Raw genomic sequence first — 23,395 nt, forward strand, 5'->3', positions numbered from 1 at the left:
ATTATCTTCATTCTTGAATAAAGGTCAAGGTGAAAATTAAGGAATTATATTGGAAAGTTAAGGGAGTAAGAGATGGAAAGACAGATATTTGAGAGAGGGGAATATTTCTGAGTTCAAGCACTTTAAAATGGTGAATAATGGAGATATTTAGGTTTTAATCACCTGTGCAGTCACTAAAATAGAGTGGACCCTGAGGTTAAAGGAATTGAAGAATTCATGAAACCTTAATTCCAGACTCTTGTATTATTATTCCCCAATGGAGATGGAAATTTCCCAGAAAGATAGCAAAAGAATAGGAATAAAAGGATAGGAAGGAGTGGATCAAAGGAATAGCCTGTGAGTTGATGCTAAAATCATGGAAAATGATGAAGGAGAACAGGAAGTTGGAAGAAGATAATGATCATGCTCAAAAGAGGTGACAGGTCATAATGGAGAGAAAGCTGAACCTCCAGTCAAGAAGATGTGACTTTTAATCCTGCCTCACAAAAGTACTGTGTGATCTTTGGCAAGTCATTTGATGCCTTTAAACCTCAGTTTCTCCATATGTAAAATAGATTTAAAAATAACTCCTGCCTCACAGTATTGTTATAAGGATCATAACAAATGAGATAAGGATAATTAAGAGAGATCACGAATGTCAAGAACACAAACTTTAAATTGCTATATAAATGGGAGCTATAATTATTGAATAATTATAATTTAATCATATTTCAAGTACCTTAGAAGAGGAGATATGCTAAATGGGAGTTGTGAAGTATAAATCAGGAAGTGATAGTATAAAGCAGGGATTATAAAGAACTGGATGGGTCCTCTTGGGCAATCTAATCCAATTTATTTTATAGAATGAGAAATTGAGGCCCAAGCAAGTTAAGTGACTCACAAGATTATGCAAGACTACATAGATCTTAAGTAATTATCAGAGGTGAGATTTGAATCTCAGTCCTCTGACTCAATTATGTATATACTGACATTATCTCCAGGCTATGAATTGGAGATTTGGATTGGATCCTATGCCTAAATAAGTAAGCACATATAGATGAGAAGGTTTGGGGGAATCCATGGATGTATTCCTTAAAAAGCAAGCCAAGATGGCGGGTGGCAAATTTGGTAGATACATTTAGACAATTGGAACAATGGTCCTTCAAGTAGTTTAGGCCCCTCCAAATGCAAACCCCTCATGATTTTATGGAACCTGTGGAAAAAGCAATGAATCTGTATCAGTTTAGATGAGGAAAGTAAGGCTCCTGCTTTAATTCCACCATAACATAATTTCAGAATAAAAATAAAAATTCAAAACAATCATTGCATCTGTTTGTCAGTTTAGAAGTCTTTGGAGGCTGGGGTCTTCTGTTCAGTCAGCTGTACTGTATGGGGATGTTGTCTTCCTCACTACAAAGATTTGATCCTCACAATAGCCCTGTTGGTGGGGTGAAGGTTATTATTCCCCATTTTACAGTTAAGAAAACTGAAGCTCAGAATTTCAGCCATTTGCCTGCATATACTAGGTGCTTAATAAGGGCTTGTTGGTTATCTGAGGTCAGATAATGAATAAGTATCAGAGGCAAGATTGAAACTCTGCTTATATAGAAACACACACTATGGAGATATCACAGCCCACTACAATAGGCTCAGATATAACCTATCTTAAGAAGCCAAGTCTAAATAAAAAGCCAGTGGGAAGTCTGAACATCACTGGCATAAACTGTCACTGACCACAATATCAGGAGATTCTGGTGCAGAGATCTGAGAGGTACATTGCTATTCACCATGTAAAGGAACAGGCCCATTTTTAGCTCTGAAAACTCCCTGTGCATTGATGAGAGCTTCTGTTGATAGTTTCCCTATGGTATTTGACATTCCTTGTGAAGGGGCTGGTGAGTGTGTGATTTGACAAATGCAGAAACCTGCTCTCATTGGATGGTATAAATAAGGGAAGCAGAGGGTGCATCACTTGGTTTGGAGAAAATGTTTGCTGAATTGGGACATTGTGTGTTGGGATGGGGGAGGATCACATCAGGTGGGCAGTACTCACAGTGTTTGGGCCTCCTCTCCTTACCCAAGCATGTTTATCATTATGGGGTATGTGTATGTGTGAGTGTGTGAGACTGTTTGTGTGTGTATGTGTATGTGTGATTGTGTATGTGAGATTGTGGATCTCTGTGTACTGGGGTGTGTGTGTATGTGTGTGTGTGAGTGTGTATGTGAAATTGTGAATCTGTGTGTACTGGGGTGTGTATGTGTGTGTGTGAGTGTGTGAGACTGAGTGTGTGTATGTGTGTGTGAGATTGTGGATCTGTGTGTACTGGGGTGTGTGTGTATGTGTGTTTGAGTGTATATGTGAGATTGTGAATCTGTGTGTACTGGGGTGTGTATGTATGTGTGTGTGTGTGTGTGTGTGTGTGTGAGACTGAGAGTCTGTGTGTATTTGTGCGTGTTTGTGTGTGCGTGTGTGTGTGTGTGTGTGTGTGTATGTGAGACTGAGTCTGTGTGTATCGGGGTATGTATGTGTATGTGTGAGACTGGGAGTCTATGTGTATTTGTGTGTATATGTGTATGTGTGTATGTGTGACTGAGAGTTTGTGTGTATGTGTATGTGTGAGTGTGTATGTGAGATTGTGAATCTGTGTGTACTGGGGTGTGTATGTATGTGTGTGTGAATGAGAGTCTGTATGTATTGGGGTGTGTATGTATGAGTCCCTGTGTGTGAGTGTGCGTCTGTGAGTTTGTGTAGGGGTGCTTATAAATGAATCTGTGTGGGTAGGGGTGTGAGTCAGTACATGCGTGAATGTGTGAGTCTTCTTGTGTGGGTGTGTGTCAGTGTGAGCCTGTGCGGGTGTACGAGTGTGTGTTAATCTGTTTCAATGTGTAGGTATATTGATGTGAGTCTGTGTGTAGGTGTGTGTTTGTGAGAGATTCTGTGTGAGTCTGCATGAGTGTGTGTGTATAAGTGTGTTGGATGGGTGTGACTCTGTGTCAGTGAATGGGCGTGGGGGGGATACCTACTCGTCAGTCTGTGTGGGTATGGACATAAGCAAGGTTGTGTGAGTCTGTCAGTACCTGTGTGTACTGTGTGAGTTTGTGTGTGCAATGTCTCTGTGTGTGTGCATTTATCTAAGTGTATGTGGGTATCTGGGAGGGGGGCGATTATGTGTTTGGGCATATGGGTGTATTGGGGGGAGGGGGAAATTCCCAGCCTGTTCCAGGTTAACCCCCACACCTTGAACGTCAACAATGGGAAGACAAATCATGAGAGCTACCTAACCTATACGAGCTATTCAAGCTCTGTTGACTTTTAGCTTCCACCCTGGAGAAGGGCAATACCTGAGACTTTACATGAAATCCCTGGTTACAGGGGGCATCTAGGTGGCTCGGTGGGTAGAGCAACAGCCCTGAAGTCAGGAGGACCTGAGTTCAAATCTGGCCTCAGACACTTAACACTTCCTAGTTGTGTGACCCTGGGAAAGTCACTTAATCCCAATTGCCTTAGCAAAAAAAAAGAAAGAAAGAAAGAAATCTCTGCTTACTCAGAACAATCATTATAAACCATCAGCAGCCATTTTCTTTGGCAATGATTAATATCATGGTATCCAGAATCTCTTTAAGTGGGCTCTTGCCAAGATAAAAACAAAAAACCATTAAATTTCATTTTGCTCTTAGGTGGAAGAAACCTCTTATAATCCTTGGATTCTTTCTTGGAGAACTGGCCAAATATTGTCTTGTGGGGTTTGAAGATTTGGCCCAAAACTTTTCTATGTTCAAGTGGACCTGAACACCATTATCTAGAAAGAGTCTTAACAGTCCCACAAGGAAGGCTACTGTTTTCCTGGCAGGATTCTGAGGATGGGTAGGGCAATTGTCAGAGCATAGGAATCTTTGAAGCTACCTGAACCAAGCTGTCCAAGAAAAGGCAGTGTGGTATAATGGATAGAGAAGCATACATAGAAACAGAAAACCCTTTGTGAATAGGGATTGTTTCATTCTTTGTCCTTGTAATCCCAGGGATGAGTATCGCCAGGCCTATAGGAGTTGCTTAATAAATGCTTTTTGGTTGGGATCAAATGAGATAAGGTCTGCAATGCCAACCCTAAAGTAAGATGAGGAATAAGGATTAGAGTCATGATTTAATTAATATAAGGAAACCTCAGAGGAGAAAATTCATCTATCGGTGTAGGTCAGCACCTATTTGGTAAATTGTCATTGAGATCTGTGGGCACCACCAACTGAGATGTTATGTGACTTATCTGGTGTCACAAAATCAATGAGCTGGATTTGAACTCATTTTTCTTACTTGAGGTCAATTGTCTATATATTATGTCATATTTCCTCTCCATAACTTTAAGGTGCCATGTATGAATTAATTATGAAAAGGAGGAAGAAGAAGAGTGAGAGGAAGAAGAAGAAGAAGGAGGAGGAGGAAGAGGGGGAGGAGGAGGAGGAGGAGGAGGAGGAGGAGGAGGAGGAGGAGGAACAGGAGGAAGAGAAGAAAGAGGAGGAAGTTTATTATCCTGATTCAAATCTAATACTGGAATGACATATACTATACCTGCTCCACTAGTTGTAGATCAGGATAGTTAACTCAGATACTAGTAAAAACCATGTTCAGGCAAAGAGGTTCCAATATTCATTTCGCTGTCCTTAATCAACTTGGCATCAATCAATCCAGGGAATACTTATAGGGCACAAAATGCTACCTTATAGACTCTAATTAAATTCTGGAGAAAATAGTCACATGGCTTCTGTCTTGAAGCAAGAATCAGTGGAACCCAAGGATATTACTTTAAAACTGATTTTCACGGTTGTCAAGATATATCTAGTAATTGCCAAGATGTCCATCATGCCATATTAATAGCATGATGGATGTATTTGAATATTTGAAACATTATAATTTTTAAAATCCTTTCTACAAGTATAATATTTGAAATATAAATTTTTATATTTGAAATCTTTTGTACAAGTATAATATTTGAAATATATCATTTGAAATTATTATTTTTAAATCCTTTGTACAAGTGTCAGTTTTACAGATGCGTATAAGCTAAGTTGGAGCTTCTAGAAATTGTAAAATGTGCTAGAAATGGAAAATTACTTTGCATTTGTTCAATTTTTTTGAGGCCTTGAGACATGTCAAAATAACACTTTTGGGCTACAATAGGTAGCATGGGCATCATTCCTGACTCTATTCATAAAAAAGAATGGGTGATTTGCCTGCCTTGGCAGTGCCATCTGGGAAGTGGGCTTCTGCTGGCCTGGATGGCAGATTGGGGTAAATGTGTCATCCGCTCCCCAACTCCCACTCTCCAAATGACTTTGTATACAGTTTGTATTGACTTTTCCATGCATGTGATGTTTTCTACTAAGACTTTAAGATTCTGAGGACACATAACAATTTTGCCTTTTGTCTTTGTACTTTAGTGTCTGGGATATAGCGGGTGCTTAATAACAGGGGCATTATATATTCTCTGCATTTTCCTTCTTTAGAGCTGTTTGGTTTGGACTTCATTGAATATGATGCTCTCCGGAAGGGTGGCCCCTCAAGGTGCTCCCTATATTCTTTCCAGCTTCCTTTTGTGTGTGGTCTTCCCCCATTAGATTGTAAACTCCTCGAGGTTGGAGACTGTCTTTCTTTTTCTTATTTGTACTTTCTGAGTATGTGGCACTTAATAAGAACTTCACAGATGTTTATTATGTTGAATTGCTTAATAAATATTTGTGAAATGATTTTTTCACAGAGGCTGGTACACACAGAAAGCTTTCTGTCAGTAAGGAAAATTAGATGATAAAAATAGATAAGATTTATAATTTAGGATTTGACCCTGACTATAAACCCACATTATATACACATAACTTTGCTGCTAAGAACAAGTAGTTTCCTCCCCAAGCAAACCCAAAACATTATCCTATGGAGAATGAGTAGCCTGAAAGGTACATAAAAATTTTTGGCCTTCCCTTTCTACAAGAGAAGAAATCTGAATTACTGTGATATTAAATGATAAACTATTTTGATACTATATAATACTGTCCATATATTTTATGCACTTCTGAATTTCTAAAAATTTTCTGTATCATCTAACCTTCCCTTGTTGCCTGCAACTTCCACAACCCTCTTCAAATTCTCATTTCATTTCTTATGCCAGCCTGTGATATATCAAAACCATAATAGGCAAAGATGCAGCTTGGAAGGGATAGTGGTACTTTGCTTTCAACAAAGTTTTTAGGGTAATCATTAAATCAATATCAGAAGTTGACATAGTGTAGGTGTCCCAGTCCCAACCTAGGAAGACTGGGCCCTAGACCCAGTTCTGCTAATATTGATTCACACATTGTTAGAACTGGAAGGGAACCATAAGGAGCCTTATTTTGCCTTCAAAGCTCAGATTTCAAATGCATAATCTTTTGAAAATATTTAATTTATACTTTAAAAGGGCTTTCTTCACAACCCCTCAGTGGGGCAAGTGGCATGTGGAAGTTGGACTTGATGAGAAACAGAGTGGTAGAAAGTATGCTGAAAAGTTTGGACTCTGATACTAGCTATGTGACTAAGGATAAATGACTTAAGTCATTTACTCTCTTCAGCTCTTAGTTTTCTCACTTGTAAAGTCAGGCAATTAGACTTCACGACAGGTGAGGCCCTTTTATGCTTTGAATCTATGATTTTCTGACCTCCAGTGTCATATTCTTGCATTTGGGCTCTATCATTAATATGAGCTTATGTAAAAGTTTTAGCAATTAAGAGGATGGATAGTACACCAGACAGAAAGACCTGAGTTCAAATTCAGCCTCAGACACTTACTAGCTGTGTGACCTTATTTGCCTCAGTTATCCTATCTGTAAAATGAGCTGGAGAAGAAAATGACAAACCACTCCAGTATCTTTGCCAAGAAATCCTCAAGTGAAGTCACAAACAGCCAGATATGACTGAAATGACTGAACAACAAAATGTAAGGATCACTAGGTCCATTTGCAAAACTACCAAGAAGGCAAAGCAGAAATAAAAGAATCAGATAGCCAGGGCATTGATGTTTCAGTGAAAGGACACTATAAATAGCCTTCAGGGAAACAAAAGAAGACAGATATTTGGAAATGTATTGATTGCTCATTATTGGACCATGATAATATAATAAAAATGTCAATGATGTCAAACGATTTACAGATTCAGTGCTATAGTAAGTAACCAAAGGATTAACTTTATAGAAATAGAGAAAAGGATTACAAAATTCATCTGGAAGAACAAAAGGTCAAGAATCTCAAGGGAAATCACGAAAAAAGTAGGAGGGAAGAGCTCATGGTAGTTCCAGATGTCAACTATACTACAAAAAAAAAAAAATTAGCCATCAATTATAAGAAAAAATAAACAGATCAATGAAACAGATTAAGTATTCATGACTTAGAAGCAACAACATAGTAGCATAGTCCTCAATAAATGCAAAGATATTGACTTCTGGGGTAAGAATTCACTACTTAAGCTACTGGGAATATTGAGAAGTAATTTGGGAGAAATTAGGCTTAAACCAACATCTCTTACCATATGGCACAACAAATTTTCAATGGATGCCTGACCTGAATATAAATGGTTATATCATAAACAAATTATAAGGAAAGGGAAAGAGAAACATTTTCCAACTATGGATGGTGAGAAGATAAATAAGGTCATAAAAGGATCAAGGGGATGACTGACTATATAAAATATTTTGAAAGGTTTTTGAATCAACAAAAAATGAATGCAGTTAAAATTTGAAGGGAAAAAGTGAACTGGGAAAATTCTTTGCATTAAGTTCCTCTGATGAAGGTATGATATCAAAGTTATGTAATTTTATCAGTTTCCTATATAAAAGCAAGAGCTATTCTTCAATACCTAAATGGTCAAAGGATATTAAGAAGCAGAATAGTGATCAAGAACTCACTATTTGACAAAAACTGCTGGGAAAATTGAAAAGCAGTCTTCAGAAAGCAGGCATAAACCAACATATCACATCATATACCAAAATAAGGTCAAAACTGATACATGATTTGGATATAAAGAAGAATAGCATAAGTAATATAGGGGAGCATGGAAAATTTTAATTTATTGAATCTAAGGGAAGAATTTATGAGCAAACAAGAGATAGTCAATCAAGGGTAACAAAATTGATGATTTTGATTATCTGAAATTTAAAATGTTTTTCACAAACAAAATTAATGCAGCAAAATTAAAACAACTATGAGGTATGACTTTAGATTTATTAGATTGGCTAACATGAAAGAAAATGAAAATTTCCAGAGGAAATGTGGAAAAACAGGAACTCTAATTCACTGTAGGTGAAGTCATTAACTGGCACAATCATTCTGGAGAACAATTTGGAACTATGACCAAAGGGCTATAAGACTGTGTATACTCTTTGACCCAGCAATCCAAAGAGATCAAAGCAAAGGGAAAAGACCCTATATGTACAAAAATTTATAGCATCTCTTTTTTGTGTTGACATTGAATTGGAAATTGAGAGGGTACCCATCAAGTAAGGGACAGATAAACTAGTTGTTCGTATATGATTGTAATATATTACTATTATGGTATTAAAAATGACAAGGGGATGCTTTCAGAAAAACATAAGAAATTTTATATGAACTAATATAAAATGAACCAGGAGAGCAGCATTCAATATAAAAGCAACACTGTAAAAATGATCAAGGCTGAATATAATGATCCAAAACAATTCCAAAGGATTCATGATGAAAACTGTATCTATATCCAGGGTGAGAACTAATGAACTCTGAGTGCACATTGAAGCTATTGTTTTTCACTTTATTTTTCTAATTTTTTAAAACAACATGGTTAATATGAAAGTGTGTTTTAATTAACTTCACATGCATAATGGGTTTCATATTGCTTGCCTTCTTAATAGGTCAGGGAGAGTATGGGATGAGAGAATTTGGGGCTCAAATTTTAAAAAATGAATAATAAATATAAACATAAAGGATGAGAGAAAAGAGGCAATTCTCAAAAGGAGAAAGATAAGCTATCAACAATTATATTAAAATGCTCCAAATCACTAATTAGAAAAATACTAATTAAAATAAATCTAAGATTCCTCTTCCTTATATCTACTATAGGAAGGATGAAAAAAAAAAGCAAAAAACAAATGACAATTTCTGGAAGAGCTAGAGAGGACAGACATGCTATTGTACTACTAGTGGAACTGTCAAGTTGTCTAATCATTCTAAAAAGTCATGAAACTGCAGACATTTTAACCTGGAAATATCACTACTAGAATTTATCTCAAAGGAATCAATATCAGAGGAAAAGGACTCATGTGTACAAAAATATTTATAGCAGCATTTTTCATCATGGGAAAGAATTGGTGGGGAAGGGGGAATAATTGTCCATAAATTAAGAAATGACTGAATAAATTATAGTACTAAAATATATTTGAATATCATTGTGCTCTAAGAAATGATGAAAGATGTGCATTTCTGAGGAACTTGATAAAATTTACATAAATTCATTCATTCTCTGAGAACTAGAACAACTTATACAATGACTATAATACTGTAAAAGATACTACTTTGAAATGTTTAAGAACTCTGATCAAAGCAATGATCAAAGACAAATCCAGAAGACTGATGCTAAAGCATGCTTCCCACCTCTTTGAAGTAAAGTGATGGAATATGTGCGTACATTTTCAGAAACAATATCTGGTTTTTTTTTTACTTGACCTTCCTCATTTATGAGAGAAGACTTTAATTATTTTGAGTGACAGAGCTGGGTCAGGGATATAGGGGCATAGGTGAGTTACATAGTGATGCAAGGAAAAAAAGAAATTACTATAAATGTAACATTTAAAAATACACAAGAGAAGAAAATTGAGAAGGGAACATAGACAAGTCAATCAGTATTATTATGTCAAACTTTACAGTTTTAAAAATAAATGGTATGTAATAGAGATTCATGCTTTCCTCTATGCTCTTTTTTTCTGTTCTTTGGATATGGAAATGTTCCTGTTTGATAAAGGTTAGCAAATTAATAATAAAAAGAAAAAGGATATTTAGATTCATTTAGAGACTCAATTCTGACATGGGAATTGCAGGTATTTTAGTCCATGAGGCAGATTTATGGACACTTTGATGTTGTAGTGAATAGAGTTCTGTAACTGGAATCAAGGGGATTAATCTTTTTGAATATAAGCCTAATCTTAGACACTAACTAGCTGGGTGACCTTGGGCAAGTCATTTAATCCTGTTTGCCTCAGTTTCCTCATCTGTCAAGTGAACTGGAGAAGGAAATGGCAAATCTCTCTAGTATCTTTGCCAAGAAAACCCCAAATGCAATTATAAAAAAATCAGATAAGACTGAAACGAGCAGAACTACTAGACATAATCTCACCTTTCCAGTCATCCAGGTTGCTATCATCTTCACATCCTAACTCCCTCACCCTATGTATGTATGTAATCAGTTGTTAAATCTTGCTGTTTCTTTCTTTGTGTCTCTCCCATCTGACCCACGCTCTGTAACAGGTATCACCTTAGTACAAGCTTTCATCACCTTTTGCCTGGATTATTACAATAGCTTTCTAATTGCTCTGTCTGCCTTAAGTCTCTCATCAATCCAGTTCATCCTTTACACTGCTGCCAAAGTAATTTTCCTTAAGCACTGAACTCTCCATGTGCCTCCCGGACTCAATCAACTCTAGTGGTTTCCTATTGCCTTGAGGAAAAAATATGAACTCTTCTGTTTAGCTTTTAAAACCCTACAGAACCTGGCCCCAATCTATCTTCCCAGTCTCACTGGACATTACTCCCTCTCAAACATTCTGCAATCCTGGCAAACTAGTCCTCTCTTTATTCCCTACACATAATACTCCATCTCCTGTCTTAAATGGATTACCTCCTTACTTCCTCCCAGAAGAATTAATTTTTTCCTATGAGATGAAGCTCAAGTATCACATTTTCTGCTTGAAGTCTTTCCTGATTCACCTGACCACTTAGGATCCTTCCTACTAAGTTAATTTAAGAAATAAGCACACATTTTAGCTCATTTTTTAAAGTTTAAAATAACAAAATATGAAATTAAAAAAAATGTGTACTTTATGTTATGTATGTTTACATGTGTTCTTGTTCTTTCATTAGAAGATAAGCTCTTTGAGAGTAGGGTTTGTTTTTGTATCCCTAAAAGTAGTGCATCATAAATATTTAATAAATATGTATGTGTTTTGTTTATCTTCCTTCCAAAGTAGTAAATTCTGTGAAGAATAAATTCCTCATCAAGGGATTGATTTCTTCCTCACAGCAAATTTTCTTTTCAAATCAAAATTAAAGGTAATAAAATATCTCATTATAACACACATTAAAGAAAAAAATCTACCTCTAAAGTTCCACCAAATTGGAAACCCAGAGATCTAATTGGTTAGATCTATGCGAAAATGGTTGTCACATCCCATTGTCAGCCACTGAGCATCTCTTCTCCATGGAAAGAAGATTAATTGATGACATTTGTTGCAAATTAAGCCTAGAACTAGACATCTGATCCTCTTTGTCAGAGCTGCCTGGCATCTGGAGTCTGAAGCAGCAGATGCCCAAGCCATGGACCTCCACTCAGTCAGGGAACACAGACATGCCACTTGGACACCTGACTTCCTTTCCCAGGGGATCACCAAGCTGCCTAATGCATTGATGTAGATGTTAACATAAAGGACCTCTGGATTTCTGGAACCAAGCTGCTATACCACTCCTCCTAGCCTTACCTGGCCAGACTTGTAATGTTTTCACTTACCTTGGAAAATTTATCCTATCTTAGGTCTCTTCCTAAACTATGTTCAAGTGGAAATGAAAATTTTAGTGGACCAAATAATATTATTTCTTCTCCTTCATTTTAATATTTACTTGTAGACTGATTTCTCCTGTTTGAGGTTGAAAGGCACAAGTCTGGCCCCTAGGTTTGAAGTTTATTCATTCAGATCTTAGGGGTGAGGGAGAATGTCCTTGGTCATCATTCTAAGTTAATTTTTTTTTTTGGGGGGGGGATATAAAATGGAAGGGAAGAGGAACAGAGAGATAAATTCTTGCCTTATGCATAAGGGTTATTAGAGCTTGAGTTCTGTGGATTTTTCTGGTTTACAAAAATATTTACATAATAATACATTTTTAAAAATCTTTAGGGCAACTAAGTGGTACAGTAGATAGCATGAATAGCCAATAATTAGGGAAACTAATCTTTCCAAGTTTAAATCTGATCTCATACACTATGTGCATAACCCTGTGCAAGTGACTTATCCCTGTTTGCTTCAATTTCCTCATCTGCAAAATCATCTGGAGAAAGAAATGGTAAACCTCTCCAGTATCTTTGTCAAGAAAACCCCAAATGGAGTTGTGAAGAATTGGACTCAACTGAAATGATTGAACAACAACACAACTCCTTTTTTGTGTGTAAGACAATTGGGGTTAGTGACTTCTCCAGGTCAAACAGCTAGGAAGAATTAAGTGTCTGAGTCCTGATTTGAACTCAGGTCCTCCTGACTCCAGATTCAGTGCTTTATCTATCCACTGTGCCATCTAGCTGCCCCCAATAAAACTCTTTAAAATTCCTAAAGTACATCACAAACCTCTTCTTACCGAAGTCTCCCATACATCTTGAGAAACATGTACAAGTCTTATTATCCTCATTTTATACATTAAAAAATAATGAGGCTCAGAGAGCCCCTCATTTGACCATAGCTACACAGTTATTAAGAGTTAGATCTAATCTTCAAAGCCAGGTTTTTCTGACTTCCTGTGTAGTGGGTGGAATTTTGGAGAAGTATACTTGAAACAAGGTGTTACCTCAGTGGAACTGATGAGATGATTGTTCTCTAATTCACATATATACTTAGTACTAATATGGTGATGTAATGATTCTCTAAGTTCACACATAATCAGTATGCTGTAATGATGTAATTACAATAAGGGCCAACAAGGACTGGAAGATAGACGTTCTATCTTTGACTAACCTCGTGGTGGCTCTCCTATTTCCTGCACTAAAATCAGACTGGCAAACTAGCAGAATGCTCACAGAGGAGACTGGGACAAACTATGACAGACACAGACTTGTGAAGGGGACAATAAAGACTCTGGACTTTATCCTGACTATTCTCATGGTGATCATTCTGCTGAGACCAAGACTGGTCCCAAGGCCCTCCAGAAAGCTAGTCCAGACATTCCTGCTTAGTAATCTTTCTACCAAACTAGGTACCCTCTCCATGGAACAGTCATTTCATATAAAGGTGATGTGAGGCATGTAGTATCAGTTATCATTCCCGTTTATTTTGCTGCTGCTCAGAGAAATTAATCACTCAAGTTCACACAGATAGTAAGTGCAATTCTGGGTCTTCAGACTCCAAAGCCCATCCTTTCTCCAAAAGCTATACCCTCTGGAGTGAAAGAAAACATCCAAATAAAGGGATAAAATGATAGAATAGAAATTACTGAATTGGGGAGGAGAAAAGAGAACAATTTCTCGATCAGAATAATATGAACTGGGTGCTCTTCCTTTGAGTGGTGCCCCTTGTTTAGTTATAATAACAAATAGCTGATGTTTATTCTCAATGTTTGCCAAGTACTTTGTAGACACAGTCTCATTTAAACAATTGTTTTATTGCTGCTCTTGTTACTCTGTGGGTCAAATGGATCTACATTGTTTAAGTTAGATATGTGAGTTTATAGGATTCTGTGATGCTGGGAAAATTTTTCTTTCTAAAACCAATCATTATTATTCTTTGAAATTGGGGTCCCAAACAATAATAATGTTTATAGCCATTCACCTACTCAATAATGGCTCTCAAATAAACGAAAATACACATTTTGGTTTTTAATGCCCTTGAAAACCTGGCTGTGACCTGCTTTTTCAACCTCATTACATATTATTTCCTTTCCCATACTCTCTACTCCAGTGAACCTAATTGCCTTGCTCTGTACCCCTTTGCACTAACTATCTCACATTCTTGGAACCCACTCCTCCTTGACTTTTGCCACACCAGATTCCTTATTTCCTTTAAGACTCTGCTCAAGTACCAACTGCTAGATAAAATATGGTCCATGAACAACACCTAGAGGATCTGTGAACTTTTAAGTATTTATATATATATATATATATATATATATATATATATATATATATATAATGGTAACTATTACAATATAACTGATTATCTTTGGAATCCTATGCATTTTATGTATTTAAAACTATTATTCTAAGAAGGAGCCTGTGGCTTCCACTAGATGCTCAATGGAGTACATGACAAAAGGGGGTTAGATGAAACCTCTCCTGATTCCCCCAACTACTAGTGTCTTCCCTTCTAAAACTAACTTGTATTTTATTCCGCACATACTTATATATGTACATGTTGTATTTCTTGATAAAATATAAGGTCCTCAGAGCAGGGACCATTTTATTTTTGACACTATATCTCTAGTGGCTAGCACAAGGCTTTGACCATAATAGGTAATTAATAATTATTGATTATTAATGAAATTCTTCATTTTATATGGGCTCCTTATCTCCTATACACTAAAATACATAGGTACAATTTTTATTCTTTGATATGAACTGTCTTCATTGTTAAATCATTTGTTTTCTATACAACAAGAAAATATTTTGAAAGTACAATGCTCTGCACTTTTATTGAATGACTTGTGGACTTCCTTCACAAGGCTGGGGGCTCCAAATGGAGTTGTAACAGATGTCCTTAAAAGAAAAGCATGAAGAACAGGAAGACACTGAGCCTCATGGTAGCTGAGGTGAATACCACTTCTTAGTTGAAGCCCCATTCCCTCTCATATATATCATCATAGATGGACAGGACAGCTGCCATGGTCTCCTCACAAGTGGGCTGGATCTGGTCTTCTGGTAGCGTGAACTTATAGGTACCATTGTCTCTCAATTCAAATGTATAAGCAAAGGGAATCCCAATATGATAAGCCCAGTCTCGTGAGTTTCCTGATGTAAAGTCTATTAAATAAAACAAGAAGACAGAATAAATAACATGGAAACCAATCTCTAGCAATGGCCTGAACCTTATCGCAGGGAAGTGGGGAGTGACTTCAGAGGAATAAAATGCATATTCTGATGAAATGAATTTTAGAATTATAGAATCTAATAATAGGAAGGGACCTCAGAAGTTATTCAGTATACCTCTCATGCAAAACATGAATCTCATTGATAATAAGATACATGTCCTTTTAGCTTCTGTTTGAATATCTCAAAAGAGAAAGAATTGAAGAGGCAGCCCATTTCAATTTCAGAAAGTTCTGTTTTCCAAACCTGGCATAGGATGCCACAATTATAGGAAAATACTTGTTGAGGAAACTCCCTCTATTAATGCAGACTGGCACTTGCTTTATATCTTACAATCTTAGAGTACTATTAGAGTATGTGACTTGGCCAAGCTCATACAACCAGTATCAGAGGCAGGATTCAAAGCTAGATTTTTTGGACACAAAGGCCTGATCTTTACCTCTGCTATATTGGCTCTCCTAGCTAACATTTAGTTCTTCTTATATTTATCTAAAATCTGACTTTCAGTCATTTCTATTTCTCAGCCCAAGCAGAACAAGGTGATGATCCTTTTCATGGTAATTTTTCAAACACTAAAGCTCATGTACTCCCTAAATCTTTTTCCACTTCAATACATGCCCATTTCTTTCTGTCATTCCTCATATAATTTAATTTTGAGTCTCCTTGTTCTTTTTTATAAGGAAATAAGTACTTTGATAATTAAAATATGAAATTATTCAGATTAATGATCTGAGTTTGAATGACTTACATGTTAATGTTAACTGGGTGGGTTCCAGAGGAATAGAGAAGAAAAAAATCTCCTCCTAGATTCCTTGCTTTCAGATCTATTCTCCCAGCTCCTCCCTATCCTGCTCTTGTTGTCTGATATGTCCTCTAGGAGCTGAGTCAACAGATCAACTGCCACTGGACATCATCTTTTCCTCTAACTTCCAGAAGAGAGCCTGGATAGAGCCTGGAAGTTCATTCTTTCTTCTGATTCACACCTTGTCCCTAGAGATCACAGTTCAGATTGTGTATAAAAAAATCTCCCTTCTCTCCAGCTGGTAAGCTCAGGATCTTCTCTTTTCCCCTTGAAGTCCAGTAACTTCCTCCATGCCTTGGATAATATCAAAGCCAAACAGACACTTACATAACATATCTGAGGTTGATCCAACTTTATAATTGCTTCCATGCTTTGCTTTCAATTCTTTTGCTGCCTTCTGTCCAATTCGAATCTATTAGTGAGAAATACAGGGGGAAATGCCTGGTTTTAAAACAGAAACAACAACCCATGGAGTTTTGCATTTTATTTTTTAAAAGCTAGAGAGTATAATACAAGAATTTCTGTCTCTGTCTCTGATTCTCTCCCTCTTCCCCCTCCCCTCACACACACACACACACACACACACACACACACACTATATTCTCTTCTCTCTATCTCTGTCTCTTTACCCTCTCCCCAAACTCCTTAGATAGTACTGCCCTGGAATTTTATCACCCCTAATTAGCATGTCATCAGAAGAAACTGGGCACAAGTTTTCAGGATATGATAGAGCTGGCATTTTCATGCTAGAAAAAAATCATCCTATCAGTCATATAAAAGCCAGAGTGTGAAAAATCAAAGTTCCTCACCAAATTTGGCTTACTACTCATATCTTTAAGCCCATTTTAACTAAGGGGTCATAAGTACATTAAAAAAAATGGGGACACATGATGGGCTGAAGAAGACAGATGATAATAAAAGGAAAGGTATTATTGAGTCAAGGTAGTAATAATAATAAAATAGTTTTCAGATATGGTAAACATTTGCTGAAGGAGAATGATAATGGTGGGAGGAACAGAGATTCTGAGAAAGGAACATAGATTAGGATGTGTAAGTACGATGATGCAACAGGGGTTTTCCACAAGGGGTCAAATTTTAGAAAGTGCTGACAGTAATTGTATTGCTTTAACATGTAGAAACAACCAAACTTAGAACTTAGTTACCAAGAATAATGAGTTAAAACAAAGAGATAGCAAACTTTCTTCTCTCTAGTCATTCTATCCTAGTTTATGTTAAGTAAGTTCCTACTAGTTCCCTCCCCTCAAGCTGTGCCTGCACCATGGCTGCCTCATAATGTCCTGCATTCTCTATTTCTCTATCTCTCCCCCATTAGGCGGTTGCCTGTGATTCCTCCCTTGCATTGCACCTTTTTTCTGAAGTCTATTTGTAAGTTTTCTTTCCCTTATATCCTCCCCATTCCTACCACTCTTGAAAATTAATTTAAGGGAATCTTTTGTCCTTTCTAAAATGATGCATATTCTGGGAAAACAATAACCAGTTATAATTCTACATTAAAACATCATTTTCCTTTGCATGTTAAACTCTATATGTAAAAAAAAAAACACCCAGATTTTTATTTTTAAAATTTTTTTGTAACTGTTAAGATCTTTAGCTATACTTAATTATGTATCTAGTGATAGTTGGGTAAAAACAAGGAGAGCCCCAGTATATTGAGTAAATCATTGGTGATAAATCTTTAGGACCACATGGACATGATTTGCACTTGATGGTCAATCATGGATGAGTTGCAAACTGGACTAAGTAGAAATTCCAGAATCAATGAAATCATGGATCAGTTGGTTTATTTGTAATAATCCGTATAACTTGGTTTTACATATATACATGTATGTATATGTATACATGCCCCAACACATCCACCAAAGTTTTATTCTGATGCTTTCTTACGGTCTAGAAGTTACTCTGGGCCCTACAAGCTATAATCACTGAAGAAAAAACTCTGAAAGGTTCTTTTTTTTTTTTTTTTTTAATTTAATAGCCTTTAATTTACAGGATATATACATGGGTAACTTTACAGCATTAACAATTGCCAAACCTCTTGTTCCAATTTTTCACCTCTTACCCCCCCCCCCCCTCCCCTAAATGGCAGGATGACCATAGATGTTTAATATATTAAATATAACTTAGATACTACAATAAGTATTACATGACAAAAGCATTATTTTGCTGTACAAAAAGAATCAGACTCTGAATTATTGTACAATTAGCTTGTGAAGGAAATCAAAGATGCAGGTGTGCATAAATATAGGGACTGGGAATTCAATGTAATGGTTTTAGTCATCTCCTCAGAGTTCTTTTTCTGGTATAGCTAGTTCTAGTTCATTACTGCTCCATTAGAAATGATTTGGTTGATCCTCAGTTTGTTGAGGATAGTCCTGATCCATCAGGACTGGTCATCATCTAGTATTGTTGTTGAAGTATATAATGATCTCCTGGTCCTGCTCATTTCACTTAGCATCAGTTCGTGTAAGTCTCTCCAGGCCTTTCTGAAATCATCCTGTTGGTCATTTCTTACAGAACAGTAATATTCCATAATTTTCATTTTTTATAAATTAGAGTTAATTCTCTATATATTTTGGAAATGAGGCCTTTATCAGAACCTTTGACTGTAAAAATATTTTCCCAGTTTATTGCTTCCCTTCTAATCTTGTCTGCATTAGTTTTGTTTGTACAAAAACTTTTCAGTTTGTATAGTCGAAATTTTCTATTTTGTGATCAGTAATGATCTCTAGTTCTGCTTGGATCATAGAAGACCTTCCTTCCACAGGTCTGAGAGGTAAACATCCTATGTTCCTCTAATTTATTAATACATTTCATTCTTTATGCCTAGAGTCATGAACCCATTTGATCTTATCTTGTGTAATGGCGTTAAGTATGGATCGATGTCCTAGTTTCTGCCATATTAGTTTCCAATTTTTCCCAGCAATTTTATCAAACAGTAAGTTCTTATCCCAAAAGCTGGGATCTTTGGGTTTGTCAAAGACTAGGTTGCTATATTTGTTGACTGTTTTATCCTGAACCTAATCTATTCCACTGATCAACTAATCTATTCCTTTAGCCAATACCAAATAGTTTTGGTAACTGCTGCTCTATAGTATAGTTTAGATCTGGTACAGCTAAGCCACCATCATTTGATTTTTTTTATTAATTCCTTGAAATTTTGACCTTTTTTTTCCATATGAACTTTTTGTTATTTTTCTAGGTCATTAAAATAGTTTTGGGAGTCTGATTGGTATAGCGCAAATAAATAGATTAGTTTAGGTAATATTGTCATCTTTATTATATTTGCTCACCTATCCAAGAGCATTTAATATTTTTCCAATTGGTTAGATCAGACTTAATTTGTGTGAAAAGTGGTCTGTAACTTTTGCTCATAAAGTTTCTGATTTTCCCTTGGCAGATAGATTCCTAAATATTTTATATTATCAGTAGTTACTTTAAATGAATTTCTCTTTGTAACTCTGACTGTTGGATTTTGTTATGGATATATAAGAATGCTGATGACTTATGTGGGTTTATTTTATAACCAGCAACTTTGCTAAAGTTGTGGATTATTTCTAATAACTTTTTAGCAGAATCTCTGGGGTTCTCTAAGTATACCATCATGTCATCGGCAAAGAGTGATAATTTGGCTTCCTCATTGCCTATTCTTATTCCTTTAATCTCTTTCTCAGCTCTTATTGCTATAGCTAAGCGTTTCTAATACAATATTAAATAGTTAAGTGATAGTGGGCAACCTTGTTTCACTCAGATCTTATTGAGGAATGGTTGCAGTTTGTCTCCATTACATATGATGCTTACTGATGGTTTTAAATAGATGCTGCTGATTATTTTAAGGAAAAGTCCATTTATTCCTATACTCTCAAGTGTTTTAATAGGAATGGATGTTGGATTTTATCAAATGCTTTTTCTGCATCTATTGAGATGATCATATGGTTTTAGTTAATTTGGTTGTTGACATGGCCAGATTATATTGATAGTTTTCCTAATATTGAACCAGCCCTGCATTCCTGGTATAAATCTACTTGGATCATAGTGTATTATCTTGGAGATGATTTTCTGTAGTCTTTTGCTAGTATCTTATTTAAGATTTTAGCATCAATATTCATTAGGAGATTGGTCTATAATTTTCTTTCTCTGTTTTCAGCCTACCTGGTTTAGGTATCAGTACCATGTTCTGTGTCATAGGAAGGAATTTGGTAGGACTCCTTCATTCCCTATTTTATCAAATAATTTATATAGCATTGGGGCCAATTGTTCTTTAAATGTTTGGTAAAATTCACTGTAAATCCATCTTGGTCCTGGGTTTTTTCTTAGGGAGTTGATTAATCGTCTGTTCTATCTGTTTTTCTGAAACGGAACTATTCAAGCAATTTACTTCCTCCTCTGTTAGTCTGGGAAGTCTATATTTTTGGAGGTAGTCATCCATTTCAGTTAGGTTTATCAAATTTATTGGCATAAAGTTGGGCAAAATAACTCCTTATTATTTCTCTAATTCCTCTTCATTGGTGGAAAGTTCTTCCTTTTCATTTTTAAGACTACTCATTTCATTTTCCTCCCTCCTTTTTCTAATCAGATTTACCAAAGGCTTATCTATTTTATTGGCTTTTTTCATAGAACCAACTCTTAGTTTTATTAATTAGTTCAATAGTTTTTTACTTCAATATTTTTAATTTCTCCTTTTAATTTTAGAATTTCCAATTTAGTATTTGATTGGGGGTTTTTAATTTGGTCTTTTTTTAGTTTTTTTTTAGTTGCAAGCCCAATTCATTAATCTTTTCTTTCTCTTTTATATCTAAGGATATAAAATTCCCTCTTATTACCGCTTTGGCTGCATCCCACAAATTTTGGTATGATGTCTCATCATTGTCATTATCTTGAGTGAAATTATTAATTGTATCTATAATTTGCTGCTTCACCCAATCATTCTTTAAGATGAGATTGTTTAGTTTCAATTACTTTTGGTCTATTTCCAACTTTTTGTTGAATGTAGTTTTTATTGCATCATGATCTGAAAAGAAAGCATTTACTATTTCTGCTTTCTTGCATTTAATTTTGAGGTCTTTATGTCCTAATATATGGTCAATTTTTGAATAGGTTCCATGAACTGCTGAGAAGAAAGTATATTCTCTTCTATCTCCATTCAATTTTCTCCAAAGATCCAACATACCTAATTTTTCTAATATTCTATTTACTTCTTTAATTTTTTTCTTATTTGTTTTGTGGTTTGATTTGTCTAATTCTGAGAGTGCAAGGTTGAGATCTCCTACTATTACAGTTTTGTTGTCTATTTCTTCTTGCAACTCTCTTAACTTCTCCTTTAGGAAGCTGAGTGCCATACCACTTGGTGCATATATGTTTAATATTGATATTGCTTCGTTGTTTATGCTACTTTAGCAGGATGTAGTTTCCTTCCTTATCTCTTTTAATTAGATCAATTTTTACTTTTGCTTGATCTGAGATAAGGATGGCTACCTGCTTTTGACTTCACCTGAAGCTATAATAGATTTTGTCCAGCCTTTTTACCTTACTCTATATGTATCCCCTGCTTTAAATGTGTTTCTTGTAAACAACATATTGTAGGGTTCTGACTTTTGATCCAGTCTGCTATCTGCCTCCTCTTTATGGGGGAGTTCATCCATTCACATTTACGGTTAGAATTACTAAATCTGTATTTCCTGCCATCCTAATAACCCCAGATTGTGCTTTACTTATTCTTTTCCCCAACCCTCTTTCCCCTTTAAACTTAGTATTCCTCTTGTATCACGATACTTATCCTCTTTATAATCCCTCCTCCCCTTTGAGTCTTTCCCCTTCCTTCCTTATTACTCTTTTTCTTTTCCCTTTCCTCTCCCCGTTTTTAATGAGGGAGAGAGAATTTTTCTAAAACAAATGTCAATTATTTTTCCTTTGAGCTAACTCTGATGAGAGTAAGATTCACACAATGTTCCTCCCCTCTCTAAATTCCCTCAGATATGACAAGTTTCTTAGCCTCTTTGTGGGATGTGGTTTCCCTTTTTATCCCTCCTTCCCACCTTATTCTGCCATCATCCCTTTTCATATCTACTTCCCATTTTTTATGTTATATCAGTACTATCAAATTTACATGTATTTTTTTTGTATATCCACAACAGAAATACAATTCTCAAGAGTTATTTTTACCTTTTTCTGCATCTCTTGAGTTCTATTCTTGGAGATCAAATTTTTTGTTTAGTTCTGGTTTTCTTCAGAAACAAATGGAATTCATTTGTTTCATTAAACGTCCATCTTCTTCCCTGGAAGAAAATGCTCAGCTTAGCTGGGTAGTTTATTCTTGGCTGCATCCCAAGTTCTTGTGCCTTTCGGAATATCATATTCCAGGCCCTTCTTTCCTTTAATGTAGAGGCAGCCAGATCTTGGTGATCCTTATTGTGGCACCTCGGTATTTAAATGGTTTTTTGGCTGCTTGGTAAAATTTTTCCTTAATCTGATAGTTCTGAAATTTTGCACAATATTCTTGGGTTTTTATTTTAGGGTTTCTTTCAGAAGGTGTTCGATGAATTCTTTCAATGCCTATTTTACCTTCTGATTCTATTACATCTGGGCAGTTCTCTTTGATGATTTCTTGTAAAATAGTATCTAGGCTCTTTTTTCATCATAGTTTTGCGAAAGTCCAATAATCCTCAGATTATTCTCCTAGATCTATTTTCCAAGTCTGTCATTTTAGCAAGTAGATAATTCATGGTTTTTTCAGTTTGTCATTTTTTGGTTTTGCTTGACTGATTCTTGCTGTCTCAATGCATCATTAGTTTCAATTTGTTCAGTTCTAATTTTTAAAGAATTATTTTCTTCATTAGCTTTTTTTACTTCTTTCTGTATATGTCCAATTGAGTTTTTGAATGTATTGTTTTGGTCTGTGGAATTTTTTTCCATTTCACTAATTTTTTTTAGTGAATTATTTTCTTTTTCCAATTCACAGATCCTACTTTCTAGTGAATTCTTTATTTTTTCCAATTCACGATTCTTACTTTCCTGTGATTTTTTTATTTTTTCCAATTCACCAATTTGCACTTCCTGGGAATTTTTTAACTTTTCCAATTTGTATTTCAGGAAGTTGTTGCTCTCTTGTAAGGCTTCTCTTTCCTTTCCCATTTATCTTCTAACTCTTTTGAGACTTTTAATGGTCTCTTCTATGAGAGCATTATGTAAAGGAGGACAGTCTGATGCATTTTGCTGTTTGAGGTCTCTTCAGGTTTGCTGACCTGCTCTTTTTCTGCATAGAAGCTGTCGATTGTGCTTTTCATCTTTTTATTCATGTTTTAAAGCCTTTAGGGTAGGTCTCCTAGGCAAGGGGGTTACCAGCTTCCTCTGCAGAGCAGGGAAAGATGTAAACCGATTTCCGGCTCCGAGGTATGGGAGTGCTCTGAGTGAGAGTTTTCCCTTCCCCCAACAGGAAGTGGATTCAGCACTGGCCCAGCTATCAAACTGCTTAGTAGGGCTGAGTGGATTATCGATTGCCCTCGGCTAGAGACTAAGTGGTGAAAGTGTCACCGCCCAGGCCGGAGCCTCTTGTGGGA

The 23,395-nt window shown here is 36.0% G+C and overlaps 1 protein-coding gene across 1 annotated transcript in view; it reads right to left on the minus strand.

Moving 5' to 3' along the window:
* Nucleotides 1-14,622: 14,622 nt before the first annotated feature.
* CPO (carboxypeptidase O) overlaps nt 14,623-23,395 on the minus strand; it is a 36,887-nt gene continuing 28,114 nt past the window's right edge. Inside the window, exons 8-9 of the mRNA XM_003765990.3 lie at nt 16,149-16,233; nt 14,623-14,953 (exon numbers count right to left, since the gene is read on the minus strand). Coding sequence (XP_003766038.2) covers nt 14,757-14,953; nt 16,149-16,233 — 282 coding nt within the window. The 3' untranslated portion in view covers nt 14,623-14,756. The remainder of the gene's footprint in view (nt 14,954-16,148; nt 16,234-23,395) is intronic.

Source organism: Sarcophilus harrisii, chromosome 3 (genome assembly GCF_902635505.1).
Source record: "Sarcophilus harrisii chromosome 3, mSarHar1.11, whole genome shotgun sequence".
In the NCBI taxonomy this organism is placed as follows: domain Eukaryota; kingdom Metazoa; phylum Chordata; class Mammalia; order Dasyuromorphia; family Dasyuridae; genus Sarcophilus; species Sarcophilus harrisii.